Here is a 14,889-nt window from a genome sequence, read left to right as displayed (position 1 = left end):
GGAACAAAACTAAAAAGATTTAGAACTGTGAATAGTTAAGAGACTTTTGTGTGAAATGATTTAAATGTTTGAGATCTTGATAGTAGTATCCAAAATGGTGTCGGCCATCTGTCACAATTGATCACTCTGTTTGACTATTAGCTAGCGAATCAGTGTTTGAGGAGAAGCAGACTATGAGCTCGAACACAAAAGCAAAGCCACCGCTAAGAAAATTGCATTATCTAATAAAAAGTAAGCTCATCAAAATGCTTTTACTTAGATTTGTTCCAGCTTGATTATGAGTCTAATAGGCATAGTTTTGGAATTTTACTTCATGAATCCCTGACTGTGGATGGTATGATCAAGAATGACCAACCCACACATGGCCCCCCTCTTCCTTAAGTGTTCTGTCATCCTTAATCATCCCACTGGCATTGTTCTGATGACAACCTGATACCAGGTAAGAAAGAGCTCCATACTTTGAAGTTGTGTATTCATTATGCTTACATTTCCCAGTAGCATGTGCTGCATGCACCAAAAGTTTCAGGAATACATTCAATGGCACTCTATGATGAAACAAATAAGCACAAAGTAATGTTAAACATTTTCTTTGCGAAACCAGATCTTTTTTTATTGGCTTGTGCAGGTGTTCTGAAAGAGCGTATTTTCAGAACTGACCTGGCAATCCACTTTAGGCTGAGTACATGCATTTCTTGAAAAATCTTTTGTGGTGAACTTTCAGATAAAATGAGCTCTAAAAATGGCAGTGTCAGTGGTTGTGGGGGGCGTGTAATAGTGTCAGATCGCTTCTTCATCTTGTGGTGCTGATGAGAGGATGTCGGAAGCCCCACCCACTCCTATAGAGCACGGCAGAGTGAGAGAGGGGGGGAGTAAGGGTGAGGGAGAGCGAGACAGAGAGAGAGAGAGAGAGAGAGAGAGAGAGAGAGGGAGAGAGAGAGAGAGAGAGAACCACACACATGGGAAGAGGGAGAGATGAGGAACGAGAGATGCGAGCATGCTGATTTTGCAGACGCTGTCGACCAGACCAGTTTGGACTGTTCTACCCCAGTGCAACTCTCTGCCATCTGTTCACCACCGAATTGCGCCTTGGGATTGTTTTCTTTCTTTCTCTTTTTCTAACCCCTCTTTTTTCTCTCCATGCTTTTGAACATCAAATAACCCCAAGAGTATATAGTCCAAGCTTGCAAATGCACTGCCTTGCATGTGCATAAGCCAGCATCCACTGGGAACAGGTTGCAGGGAGATTGTTTGATTGTTTTTTTTTCTTTTTGTGGAGCTGTACTTCTTGCTTTCTTTTTTTCTTTCTTTTATTACTAAACAACAATGGCTGACAGTAATGCTGAATGCAATATCAAGGTGCTGTGTCGTTTTCGTCCACTCAACCGGTCGGAAATCCTGCGTGGAGATAAGTTCATCCCAGTATTCCAAGGTGAAGACGCTGTTCTCCTTGGGGTAAGTTACGAACGTTTTATTTTACTATTAAATGGGCTTCCTCATTGTCATGTCAATTAATGCTCATGCACACTTCGGGCAGTTTAAAACCTGAGGGAGGCATGCATCAATATTCCAATCTACAAACTCAACAAATGGACATACCATGTTTTATACCATTTTTGGTGTTACCTTTAGTGTCACGCGCTTCTAAAATGCACTTTAATGCTTCACCTTGTATCACAATTGATCTGAGGACACACTGCAACGCCTGATTGTAAATTACGAGCTATCAAAAAGCCAGTCAAACGGGAGCCCTGATTATACATGTGGTTCCTTTCTGTTCAGGGAGTTTTTCTTTTCTTTTTTATGGCTGTCGATTATGCATGCTGATTTGGATCACCAGATAGAAAAGCCACAAGAGGCTGCACATATATGTTCAATTACATATCGATAGTCACAGTATACCTGGGGTTGATGGGAACTAGGAATTGCCCATGTCACAATGGAGGCAGCAGGTGGAGGATTTTGAGGGAGTTTAAATGCAAATGTGGTCATTCTTTGAATGGGAAATTGAAATCCACACCCATCTGGTGTGAGGAATGAGTGGAAGTCATCGTGGAGACTGCAGAAAATTGCCACCCGGCTTCCTCATGTACACGGTCAGCCATAATATTAGGAAACAACATGCACACACACACACACGTATATATATGGTGCCTGTCCAAAGTGAATTTTGGTGAGAGCAGCGGGGCACACCACAGGCTGTTTGCCAGTCAATAACTGGGCACACCCATCCATTTTCTATACCATGTGTCCTCATTAAGGGCACATTTGAAAAATCTCAGTTGACTTGGCAGGAGCAGCAAGGGTCCACCAGTCACCAGTCAATCACGGGGCTCCATCTATTCATCCATTTTCAGTTGCGCTTGTCCTCATTAGGGTCGCGGGTGAGCTCCAGCTGTCCCAGTTAGCTTTTGGCAAGAGAAGTGGGATACAGCCTGCGGGTCATCAGTCACTCACGTCACACATTCATGCATCCATTTTTGTACCAGTTGTTCCTAATTGGATGTAGTGGAGTCTATCCCAGCAAACTTGGCAAGAAAAGTGATGTCCACACTAGAATTGTCGGCAGCGAATCGTAGGACACATAAAATAGACAAATCAGCATTCACACTCACTTTCACACCAATGGGCAATTTAGAGTTTTCAGTGAACCTACACAATAAATTTCAAAGAGGAAGGAAATTTTACTCTTCATAGACTAAGTTTTGATCCAAGTACAAAGAGTCAAATTTTTACTTGGAAGACAGTAAAATATTCTGAATAAATCTTGCTCAAAGTTGTGGATTAATTGTATTCCAAATGATTCAAGTCAGGCGGCCCGGTAATCCAGTGGTTAGTTTTCTCTTGGTGTTCCGGTTTTCTCCCACATTCCAAAAACATGCATGGCAGGCTGATTAAATGCTCCAATCTGTCCCTAGGTGTGAGTGGGAGTGCGCATGGTTGTTTGTTTATGTGTGCCCTGCGATTGGCTGGCAACCAGTTCAGGGTGTCCCCCGCCTACTGCCCAAAGACAGCTGGGATAGGTTCCAGCACACCCCGCCACCCTCCAGAGAATAAGCGGATCAGAAAATGAATGAATGAATGATTCAAATGAACTTTTATTTGATGAGAACAGAAGTTACTCACCTACATTTTACACAAACAAGACCCTCATGTTATCTGAGTGAAGAGATTTTGATACATTTTGAAGATTTACTCCCGCTCTAGTGGCCAGTGGAGGCAATTGTACTCTAAAATGTTTAAATACAACTCAATTGGAGGGAAAAGAGGAAACAGGAGTACCCGCAGAAAACACACGCAGGCACTAGGAGAACATGCAAACTCCACAAAGGAAGGCCGGGGCCTCTGTACCCTAACTGAGATTAAATGAATAAATAAGTAAATAAATCCATAAATGAATAAAACGGCAGACCAGCGTTTACATCCAGCCATCCATGTCCTTGTGCGTTTAATTGGTTTATTTTGTGTTTGTTTGTTGTTTTTTTACATTTTAATACTAATGGTGTTACACTTATTTTTACACTAGCTTGCCAGCAAAGAATTTTAATCTGCAATGTGAATAACCTTCACATTGTCTTAATGGGACTCTGAAAAAATGGACATCTTATGAAATTACTCAACAGATTTGTGCAAGCGACATTTACAGTCTGGATGGGAAGTCACCTAAAATAAGTCCACATAAATTCACAAGATTAGTTGGTAAATTGGCAACACTGAATACTCAGAGTTTGATGAATGGATGTCACATACCTTTTATTAAGACACCTCAGATTTTTAAATTGTGAAAAAATGGCATAATAAATCTTTATTCTTAATTCTAACAGTAGTGAATTTATTTCGGGATTTTGTGTATATCTGTTAATAGAAGTTACTTCAAATAGTGCTTGTAGAATTAACAAGGGCTTTGTGATGCCAACAGTTGAACCCTGCAACAGATGACTTCCATTTCCTTTTGCTATTGCGATAACAATGGCTTTGTATTCCAACGCTCTGCTGTATTATTTATTCTTATTCAGAGTCAAATGACTTGTGAAAGGCAAAGCAGCCTGAGACAAATTTGCACTTTCTTCTCCATTCTGACAAAAGTCATCACAAAAGCATGTTTTGTGTTGGTGTTTTTGCTCTTGTAAGTGCTTTTACGTGGGAAAGGTATGAGTGCGAGATGTGCTTAGTTACGCAAAAAAACCCCAAAACAGTTAATGTTCCTCTTCTGTCGCCTTTAGTATAATCAAAGAGAAGATTTTGAAAGTGTTTCATGCTGCTGCCATCAGATAAGATCTGGGTTAAAAATGTCAGGTAGGCACATGCTTATGCTCTGAATTAATTCAGATTCCAGCACACATTTTTGGTCCACTTAGAGGTTTAAGAGGTTTAAGACACAGTGATCTGAGCTGTTGACAGCAGACTCGGTCGGAGGAGATGTGAAGAGTCTTGTTCTGCTCGAAATGGATGGAAGAACATCTCAGGGGAGTGTGGGGAGACTTGAACACGAAGTAGTGACGCTTGACTGATGACACATGTACCAATGCAGTTATTTACTGGCATACTCACAGTGTCATAGTGACAAGGATTTTTTGGGGGGTGAGGGTGGTCATGCAGTGTAGCTAAATAAGGTAACCCCACCATGTTTGAAAATTCAGCCCCAAAGACAGTTTCACTTGGCAACATGAGTTTTGTTGCACCTCTCTATCATGACTCGTGCAGTAGACCCGCAAAAAAAGTCCAGGAATCCATGTCTTAAAAGTCAAGTTTGGTTTGAAGCAGTCATTTTTGGGTCATCCTAGACATTTCCAGGGGTTCTTCGCACATGAACTTATATTTGATCTGATTGCTACCAAATTTGAATTACATATACTAACAGAAGTACAACCCTAAGTTGCAGGGGTGGACAAACGATGGCCCGGAAAAGACTCAAATCTTCGAGACTTTGAAAAACAAGGAAGCGATTCTTACTCAGTCCGATTCTGGCAATTTCCATGCTCAGAGTGAATTGCTTGTGGCTCGAGTAAATGAACATTTCCTTGAATGGTTTGATTGTTATCATGTTCAAAACTTTCCGCAAACTGGACAGCTAATAAGAGTCGGAGAGCAGTCAAATGTGTAGAGCGTGAACAACAGGGGGCTCAGTACACATCCTTGAGGAGAACCGGTGCTGAGTGTGATGGTGGAGGAGAATGTTACATTATTACTGGCAAAAACATTGTGCTATCTTCTTTATTTTCTATTTATATTTCTAACTTTTGGCCCGGCCCTCCACAATATTTTCTGCTTCTCATTTGGCCCCCCTGGAAAAATAATTGCCCACCCCTGCAAGTTGCGAGGAATTTGAGTCTTGGTAATTGGATGTGGATGAACATTGTGATAAATTTGGCTAGGTAATTCCCAAACCTCTTGAAAGTTTGGAAATGTAGCCCCTGAACCAGTTTTACTTAGCAACAAGTAGCTTTAATTTGACTGCAATATCATGAGTAGACCCACAAAAAAGTTAAGAAGCTATGCCTAAAAAAACACGGCACACTATCTTAGTAGACAGGCGCTCGTGCGCTCGGCATAAAAATGGGCACATCTTCAAGTCTTCTTTGCCATGTCTGGAAATTTTGCGGACCGTTGCGCCTCACTGGGAATTGTGGTGGACCAAAGGCATTTTTCCATTTCATGCCCCCAGAGCACCTTACAATTTGGTGACAGAAAGTAGACCGCCTCACTTGCATTTGTATGTAAGGTTTACTGTTTCAGTATTTTTAAAATGGTTATACTTTCTCTAAAACTTGATGAAGAGTGAGGAATCTAAAGAAATTAGTTCACTCCTCACCTCATCAGTTTCACCCTGGAACTGATTATTACTGCCCCACATGCAATTATAGATTTAGATCTTTAAATCATGCAGGGGTACCTGATGTGCAAGCTAAGATAGAGTGCGTTTTGAAGGGATCTTCATTCGCCAGCTTCATCTTCATTAGGAAGGGGATGAACTATGCATGGCATGACCTTCGTACACATGGTAGCCTCAATCCCATCTAGTGTCGCATTCGAATAGAATTGTCAAACTGCACTTCTAGCCTTTCTTATTTACTCCAGTACACCTGCCAGGCAACAGCACTGACACTATTCACTCAACAAGTCTTATTATGTCAGCGATGAAAAGACACTGAAATGCCACCCGAGTTGATTGGTTTGCATCTAACCTTTCAGTTTGGCTGTAGCATTGAATATGAACTGACCTTCACTAGCCATGACATTTTTTACATACGGTATTCTGCCCATGGTGACACATATAGGTTATATATTTATATATGCCACCATGCTTTGCTGTGATGAGAGGTGTTGATAATCTATACAAAATTAGGCATGGTGACTAAAATACGCAAAACCCAAATATGAGATGATATGATTTGAAACAAAATGCTGTATTTAATAAGAGCTAACACTGGAACAGAGGAACTTAAAATAGACTTTGTTGAGTTGCAGTAACTCAATTAAACCTTTCACCAAACATTTGAATTCTTGTGTGAGGCTTTTCCGGGCCTTCACACCCTCTCTTTAGCAGGCAAAATTCATTTTCAATGGGGTCTATCTATCTATCTATCTATCTATCTATCTATCTATCTATCTATCTATCTATCTATCTATCTATCTATCTATCTATCTATCTATCTATCTATCTATCTATCTATCTATCTATCTATCTATCTATCTATCTATCTATCTATCTATCTATCTATCTATCTATCTATCTATCTATCTATCTGTCTATCTGTCTGTCTGTCTGTCTGTCTGTCTGTCTGTCTGTCTGTCTGTCTGTCTGTCTGTCTGTCTGTCTGTCTGTCTGTCCGTCCGTCCGTCCGTCCGTCCGTCCGTCCGTCCGTCCGTCCGTCCGTCCGTCCGTCCGTCCGTCCGTCCGTCCGTCCGTCCGTCCATCCATCCATCCATCCATCCATATAGCTAACCAGCTATATAGCTAGCTAGAACGCTATTACAGTACACAGGTGCATCACATTCGTGGCTTAGTTAATTTTTCTAGTTGTCCCGCAAGTAATGAAAAGACTGCAACTGGCTATTTGTTCAGCCCTACCTGTGTGACAGAAAGGGACTGAATGTGCTTTCTATTATTAGTTTTGGTCCCTGTGTATTGCAACCGTTCTAATAGCCGTACTCATTCTACTATTACCCTCAGGCTCAGCATGTGTTTTTTTTTTGCACGCCGCTGTATAGTGACACAGCTGTCAGCATTATTTCACTGTCTGCAATGATGCGGTATCACACGTGGGACCTTCTTCTGGTAAAAGGGGTTGGGAGTAGGGTACGAGTGGAGATAGGTGCCATGCTTCAAAGTGAATAAATAATAATGGTCCCCTCTCGATAACAAGTGTTTTTTTTCCCCACCTTTCTGGTGTTGATTTATCGCTTTCACATGCTTGCTGCCATGTGAGTGGCTACACACTATGAAAATGGATTGTATGCATCACACCTGGAGCAATACAAGACGGCAAGAATTTAAAACCGAGATGAATGTTATTTCCCGGCAGTCCTTTAACTGTCGCTGTATCTCAGTATTCTCTGGAGGGTTTTTGCTGCGAAATGATGTGATTTGATGGTTCGTTTGCCTGGCAATTGTCATGGACCCGTGTGATTTAATTCTAGAGAAGTGTTTAAGTTGAGTGTAACTGAAGAGGCATCACCCCCACCCCCACCCCCCCCACACACACAGTAGCCTAAGATGAAGAAAGTGTTGGCCAACGCTTAACCTTCCTCTGTGGTATGACTCTTGTGGTGCTTTTAAAATATAGGTCGCTGGCTCTGTTCGTCGGCAGCGGCAGTGGACCATTACTTTCTCAATTTAGTGACTTATTTTTAATGCCCTTGAGGACCTCCTCCACCTTCAAAATGACTCTTCCGTAAAATCACATTCTCAGGTACACTGAAAAAAAATGTGCTGTTGAATGTACTGAATTTTAGCTTGTCCAATGGTTGGACAAAATAAAATAATCTGGATCCAGATATTAAAAATATACAGTATATTTATCTATATCTGGATCCAGATGATTTCATTTCGTGCAACCACTTGGCAAAATGAAATTAAGTACATTCAGCAAAAACAAAAAAATGTGTATTATATACTGAATAATATTTGTTTAAAAACATTAGAAAAGGTCAAAACCCTCTTACATTTTTTTTCAGGAGCTTTTATACATTTCCCAGACCACAATATATACGTTTTCATAAAAGAGTAACCAGTACCCCGGTTTCCTGCATCAGTCATTATTTAGTTTGTCAAAATGCTGAGTAATCTCTAAAAAGTAAATATCTACTACATCTTACGTGTCTATAACTAACTTTTGGTGGACATTTTGAAACACTCCTTAAATATAATGCCATTGAGGATTGTATACCTCATTTATGACAATTTTTGACAGAAAGGGACTGAATGTGCTTTCTATTATTTTCATTTTCAACTGAAAATGTCCTTTTTTTGTATCAATATCGTACATGAGCTTTCCGGGTTTTAAATATATTTATTTCATTATTGCTCGACATCCATTCAGAAAAACACAGGTAAAGCAGTCATTTTCGAATTGAAGTTGAGTTTATTGCACATTTAGTGAACGTTTTTTGCCCTGCACTTGAGAAATACTGCATGTATTTTTAAAAAACTACAACTAACAGTAAAACTAATAGACAAAATCAAAACAACGGCTTTACGAAAATGTAATAATACATTAACAAACCTGCTCTTAAAAACTAATAACAAATTTTCAAATCAAATTTTCAAAACAAAAGTCAATGTGAGATAAAAAAAAAGAACTAAAGTGAAAAACCTGAAACGATTCTAACTCTGACAAATAGTAACTTTTTTTAAACATACATTCAATACGGTATATGCCAAGAACGAGTTTTTTCTGTTTGGCTGCATCCACCACGTTCACCCGCTTTGGAACAAAGTGCTGCCCTAGTGAGTGAAAAACTACATTCCATGCTTCAATTGCCTTCATGGGAGCTTGCCTTTTTCTTTACACTCTGGGCTTGCGCATCCGCCAGAAGCAGCCGCTCGTCTTGTCGCAAACACCGAGCTCCACCCCAGATTGTCAGGGTAACAAAAACTGCAGCCAACATTAGCCCCACAGTAGACTGGTTGTAAAATACAGTATGCTGTTATTCTTCATCTTTGGAATCATTTAGCAAAAGCGTGTCACAGACATCTTATTACCCCACCTTGAAACCAACCATCCTTAATTGTGAAATTTGGCCTCCTTTCACAAAATCCGCATGGATAACGACTGAAATGACACGTACATTACATCAAGCGAATGTTGTTTTTTTGCATGTCTCTTGATTGACGCTTTCATACACCCTGTAACCTGTTAACATGATAAGCTGTAGTAACTGCCGTCCGCAAAAGGGTGCATTTTACCCTTCTGCGACAATTTCCACCCAATCAATCCAACCTCGTAACAAAATAGCCTCAGTCTGACCAGGGTTTCAAACCTAATTAAACAATTAATGGCTGACCATTAACATTATGGGCTTGTCAATTTCCCAGAGCGTTTTCATGGCGAGAATGTGAAGTGATCACAAGCTGCTGAATTGTTTGCTGTGAATTTGCACTCTCTCACCCATGTTAAAAGGGTCCACTATAAATGTGGACAACAAGAGTAATTGATCCATTATTTTCTGCACACTTGTTTATAATTTTATGGATTAACTCTTCTTGGCTGTCGTTCCCCAGTGTGCTTACAAGTCTTACAAGTTTGGATGTTCACTAATGGTATTAATTGACCAAGCTCTGATATGGGTTGCAGCTGTAAAATAAATGTTGTGATTCTGTGTAACGACTGGAGATGAGTTTCCATACCCATTGTTGCAATAGAACACAGTAATGCCGCCTGGAGGAATTGCGTCACAGCACAGATGTTGTGCAGCTGACTCTGTTTTATTATTTTTTTGTTTTTGTTTTTTTCCCAGCAAACCCCTTTTGGCTTTGCTGTTACAGTGGGTTCTCAGTTTAAAATGATATTCCATCTCTATGCAACAACATAACCTAGATTTCTAAATGGAGACTTGCCATAGATTATAACTTATCATGTGTCTCTACCCCAAATCAATTATGTCATGTGTGTTGTTTAAAAAAAATACACCAAATGATTGAAATGTCGTCAATCACACAATTTCTCTCTTTGATTGGTTGTTTTTCCCCCTGGCTTCTGTGGTTTATAGAGGTGCGTAATTATGCGACTGACCCGAGTGCTGTGTATTAAACATTGATAGTGGTACCACATTACGAAGTAGCCTAATGCATTACTCAATAATGACTGCTTTTTTAAATGTAACTAATAATGTAAGCATTAATATATTTAACATAGTACAGATGCTCGTCAAAAAAATGCGATTATTATGAAAATGTTGATTTATTTCAGGAATACCATTGAAAAGGTGAAATTTGTGTAATGCATAACATTTCAAGTGCTAATTCATTTTAATTTAGATGATTATATTTTAAAATGAATGAAAAACCCAAATTCACTATATCAGAAAATTGGAATAATGACAAAGAAAGGAGTTTTAGAAATGTTGGCCAAACGAAAAGTATAAATCTGACAAATATGAATATGTACAGCACTCAATACATAGCTGGAGCTCCTTTTGCCTGAATTACTGCAGCCATACGACGTGGCGTGGAGACTATCAGTGTGTTATGAGAGCACAGGTTGCTCAGATAGTGGTCTTCAGCTCTTCTGCATTGCTGGGTCTGACGTACCACATCTTCCTCTTCATAATACCCCATACATTTTGTATGGGGTTAAGGCCAGGTGACTTTGCTGTCAAGTCCATCCATTCATTTTCCAATTTGCTTAACCCTACAAGGCTCGTGGTTGTGCTGCAGGCTATCCCAGCTGTCTTCGTGGAGTAGGCGGAGTACAGTATACGCTGAACTGGTTGCCAGCCAATCGCAGGGCACACATAGACAAACAACCATCTGTGCTCACACTCACCCCTATGCACAATTTTAAGTGCTGCATTCACCTGCCGTGCATGACATTAACCTGCCATGACAATAAAATGAGTGTTTAAAAAAGATAACGAACTGAAACTGCATTTCACATTTATAAAACTAATTAAAACTTGCTATAATTACAGTATATTTTGTATACTAATATATTATAGTATACTAGTGTACTAATATAATAGTATAGTATACAGGTAGATTCTTATACAATATTATTACATGATACTGTGACTTTTTATTTTTATCTTGCATTTGACAAATGCTCCATATCTAAAAAACTAAAATACTCAAACATCCAAGTAAAAAAACCCATGAATAATACTATCAAACCCGCTCTAAAAAGTTAACTAATCTAAACCAAGTGAATTTGAAAACCAAAAGTAAAAAAAATACATCAATAACAATCCCAAACTGTTGTAACACACCTTGCAACGCACCTTATACCATCACTGTGTTATCGTAGGTTTGTGATAGTCATAATTACTGTACAGTAAATGTTTGTGTGAAAACACTCCTGGCCCATAAATAGGAAATAAGCAAAATAAAACTTGATTATTTCAACTTTATACACTACCATGCAAGCTGATTTGATACCCCCTGCATCCCGCCCATGCACTTGCCTTGCGTTGTCTGCAAACCGAGAGCAGAATCACAAATGGAATGTCCGAATGTCTCCCCTGAGCACACTAAAGTGCTCTAATGCTCTTGCTACACAGTACACACCCGATCCAATTAGGACACTGTAATGGGATTGCAGTGCCGGGTCAAGACGTGAGCTCATTTCTCCCGTTGAATGCTATCGCCGCTGCTTGGCATCATGGCCAATCCTCCAACTCGCTACCCGTATCTCTCACTGTCTCCAACAACTGTTTTTAACATATTTCATACTGTAATGACTCATATGGCCATGACATTGGTGGCCATTTTTTGGAAGTGAAGTTTTGTTGGGCTTCAACGCCTCCAAGGGGCACGCTCAGGGATGTGATTATTACGAGTACGAACCGCTTTTGTCTGGGAAAGGAGCACTCAATTAAGACCAGACATCTTGGGCTGCTTAGCACCCAATCAGAGAGTGCATCCATTCATGTATTTTCGGTGGCTTTATTGTCCTCATTAAGATCACATGTGAGCTGGAGCCTTTCCCAGATGACTTTGGGCGAGAGGAGCAGGTCTGGTTGCCTGGCACATCCATCCATGCATTTTATGTGCCACCCGTCCCAGTTGGGGATGCGGGTGAGCTGGAGCCTATCCCTGTTGACTTTTGGCAAGAGATCCACTCGGGACTGGTTGTCAATCAGTTGCTTTGCGTCGAGGCGTTTATTGACATTCCCCTGTTGAAAAACGACAAACACAGTTTAGCCTTTCAGTCTGATAGCTTAATGTTAATGTTAAAGAGAATCAATGTTGCGGTGCTATAAGTGAGGAGCTTGCGAGTGTTTGCGAACGTAGTGAATGATGATTTTTAGTCAGGGTCCGTTCAAGGTCACAAACAGTCGCAAAGATGTTCCCCAACAGTTTTAATGGTCGCAAATAGTTTTTCTGACGGACAAACAAAAAAAACAACATTCAATCGGGTTACAAACACTTGCAAACCTTAGTAGCTCAGTGGGATGCAGGTTTAAAGAATGGATTGAACAGTAGAAAGACAATGTAGCAGTGCTCACAGTCATATATCCTTTATCCTCTTCAAGGATTGTCTTAATGTTAGAGCCGTGCTAATGAGATGAGAAATGTGAGAAGTCTCATTGTTCAGCACATCCGTGTGTTCAACGATGCTGTGGCAAAAACTGTGAATTTATTTTAAATTCGATTTAATAATGTCGTTACTGTTTGTTTGCTGTGTAAGTAAAATATGATAGAGTGATTGTTTTATCATTAAAAAAATGCAAGGGTGGGCATTTGGCATTTCCATTATTTAATGATTTGCAAACCTTTTGAGTTGCAAGCATGGTAATGGAATAAAATAGTTGTGCATCTTAAGGCACCACTGTAAATGTAATTTAAAATGTTAAAACTGCATATACTGTATACTCTCAATAATAATAATACATTTTATTTATAAGCGCCTTTCCAGACACCCAAGGAGACTTTACAATAACAAAAAACACAAAACAATACGGGTTGAGCAGTGGCAGCCCAAACGCGCCAGCGTTCACTCAACTGTCTTATTTAAAAGAAAAACAGTTGAGTGAAAGATAATCCAAATTGGGTCAAAATGAGACTGACATGATTTCTTCGAGGTCATAAACGATTTTTTTGACCCTCTTTGGGTTATTTTGGACCCATTCACAATTGAGGGTTACATGGACAATTGTTTCAATAATTTGGGTGTCTAAATAGTAACATGCTAAGAGGAAAAAAAAAAGTCTTAATATCCCCTCCCACACAGCCAAGACGAAATCGTTTCCCAGCATCCCCTCTCCTTTGATAAATATTTTTAGATTTAGGCTTTACGCTGCAACAACCGCTGCTTTCTCATGCTCATCTTTGCCGTCGTTCAGCCCACACACGTGCCGGGCTTAGATAAGCTCCTGCCACTTTTGTAAACATGCTCACTGCCCATGTCACTCCTGCAGGGGGAAGAGGGCATAACTCACAGGGTTTTGAGCTTGAGGGCGCATTAATGCATCCTTTCACCATTCGTGCAATGGCGGTGCCCCAGAGGTAGTGAAGCGCATGGCTTGACATGGGTACATCTGCTACATTAGCTGAGCAATAGGCAAAAGTGGACAGCATCAAGTGAACATCGCTGATGTCTTAATTAATCACAGATCAATGTACTGTATTCAACCCACACTTGAGACCGCTGCTTTTAAACTTAATTCCAGTGTGTGTGTGTGTGTGTTTCATTTTAAAATCAAATCCATTAACCCTGCTTTTAGTTCACATTTGTCTTGTCTGTCTCCCTAAAAAAACTTTAGCGCATATTTATTTTTAATCCGTGGTCTCAGCCGACACCACTGTAGGCTGTGGGCTGCTTGATGCTGATGTGTTTCGGCACCCACTTGGCATGCAGAATAATTAAGTAGAAAAGAGTGTGTGCATTTTTTTTTTTTGTAATTACCTCTTCGCCTTCTCTGTTAAATAATTTTATGGTAATATGTGATCCCATGCTTGTTTTTGGCCTTTTATGATCCACATGACCTCACTTCAAGGATCGATGATCATCAGTCTTCTAATCCGCTTGTCCTCATTAAAGTCTGTGGTAATTGGAATCTAGCCTGGCTGTTTTTTGGCGAGAGAAGCGGGGAACACCCCTAAACCGATCATCAATCAATCGCAGGCACTATTGTTATTGTCAATCCGTCTATTAATTTTTTTAAAATGTTCGTCCTGATTTTGATGTGATCTGGAGAGTATCACAGCTGACAACTGGCGAGAGATGTGGCATAAACCTGGAATGATAACCATTAAATCACAGGGATTAACATAATCATCCATCCATCAATCCATCCACTTTCGTGTACTGCTTATCCTCGCGGTTGTGTGTGGGTGACCTTCAGCCTGTTTTAGCTGACTTTTGGCGACAGAAGTGGAGTACGCTTTGGACCAGTCTGCAGTCAATCACAGGAATAAGTGTTGTTTGTGATCCATCATGTTTTTTTTTATGTAGCACTTGTCATAATTTGTGTCATGGGTGATCTGGAGCTAAACTTTGGTGAGAGAAGTGGGCATCACTGTCTGCCTGTCAATCACAAAATTGTTTTATCTATCCATCTGTCTATTTATTTTTTTTATCATTGTACGGATCTTAATTTGGGTCATCAGCGAGTTGGGTTCTATCACAGTTGACTTTTGGCAAAAGAAGCGTACCTTGGATTAAATAGCAGTCAATTGCAGGATTATAATCCATCCATCCATTTTCTCTAGCACTTGTCATCCTCAAGGTG

At 40.1% G+C, this 14,889-nt stretch overlaps 1 protein-coding gene across 1 annotated transcript in view; it reads left to right on the top strand.

The window, feature by feature from the left end:
* The first annotated feature begins 876 nt into the window (after positions 1 to 876).
* Positions 877 to 14,889, top strand: part of kif5ab (kinesin family member 5A, b) — a 113,953-nt gene continuing 99,940 nt past the window's right edge. Inside the window, exon 1 of the mRNA XM_052077271.1 lies at positions 877 to 1,452. Within this exon, the coding sequence (XP_051933231.1) occupies positions 1,324 to 1,452 (129 nt within the window). The 5' untranslated portion in view covers positions 877 to 1,323. The remainder of the gene's footprint in view (positions 1,453 to 14,889) is intronic.

The sequence above is a fragment of the Hippocampus zosterae genome, chromosome 9 (assembly GCF_025434085.1).
Source record: "Hippocampus zosterae strain Florida chromosome 9, ASM2543408v3, whole genome shotgun sequence".
Lineage (NCBI taxonomy): Eukaryota > Metazoa > Chordata > Actinopteri > Syngnathiformes > Syngnathidae > Hippocampus > Hippocampus zosterae.
Note: the sequence above shows the minus strand (reverse complement) of the source record. Positions and strands in the feature narration are given on the sequence as shown.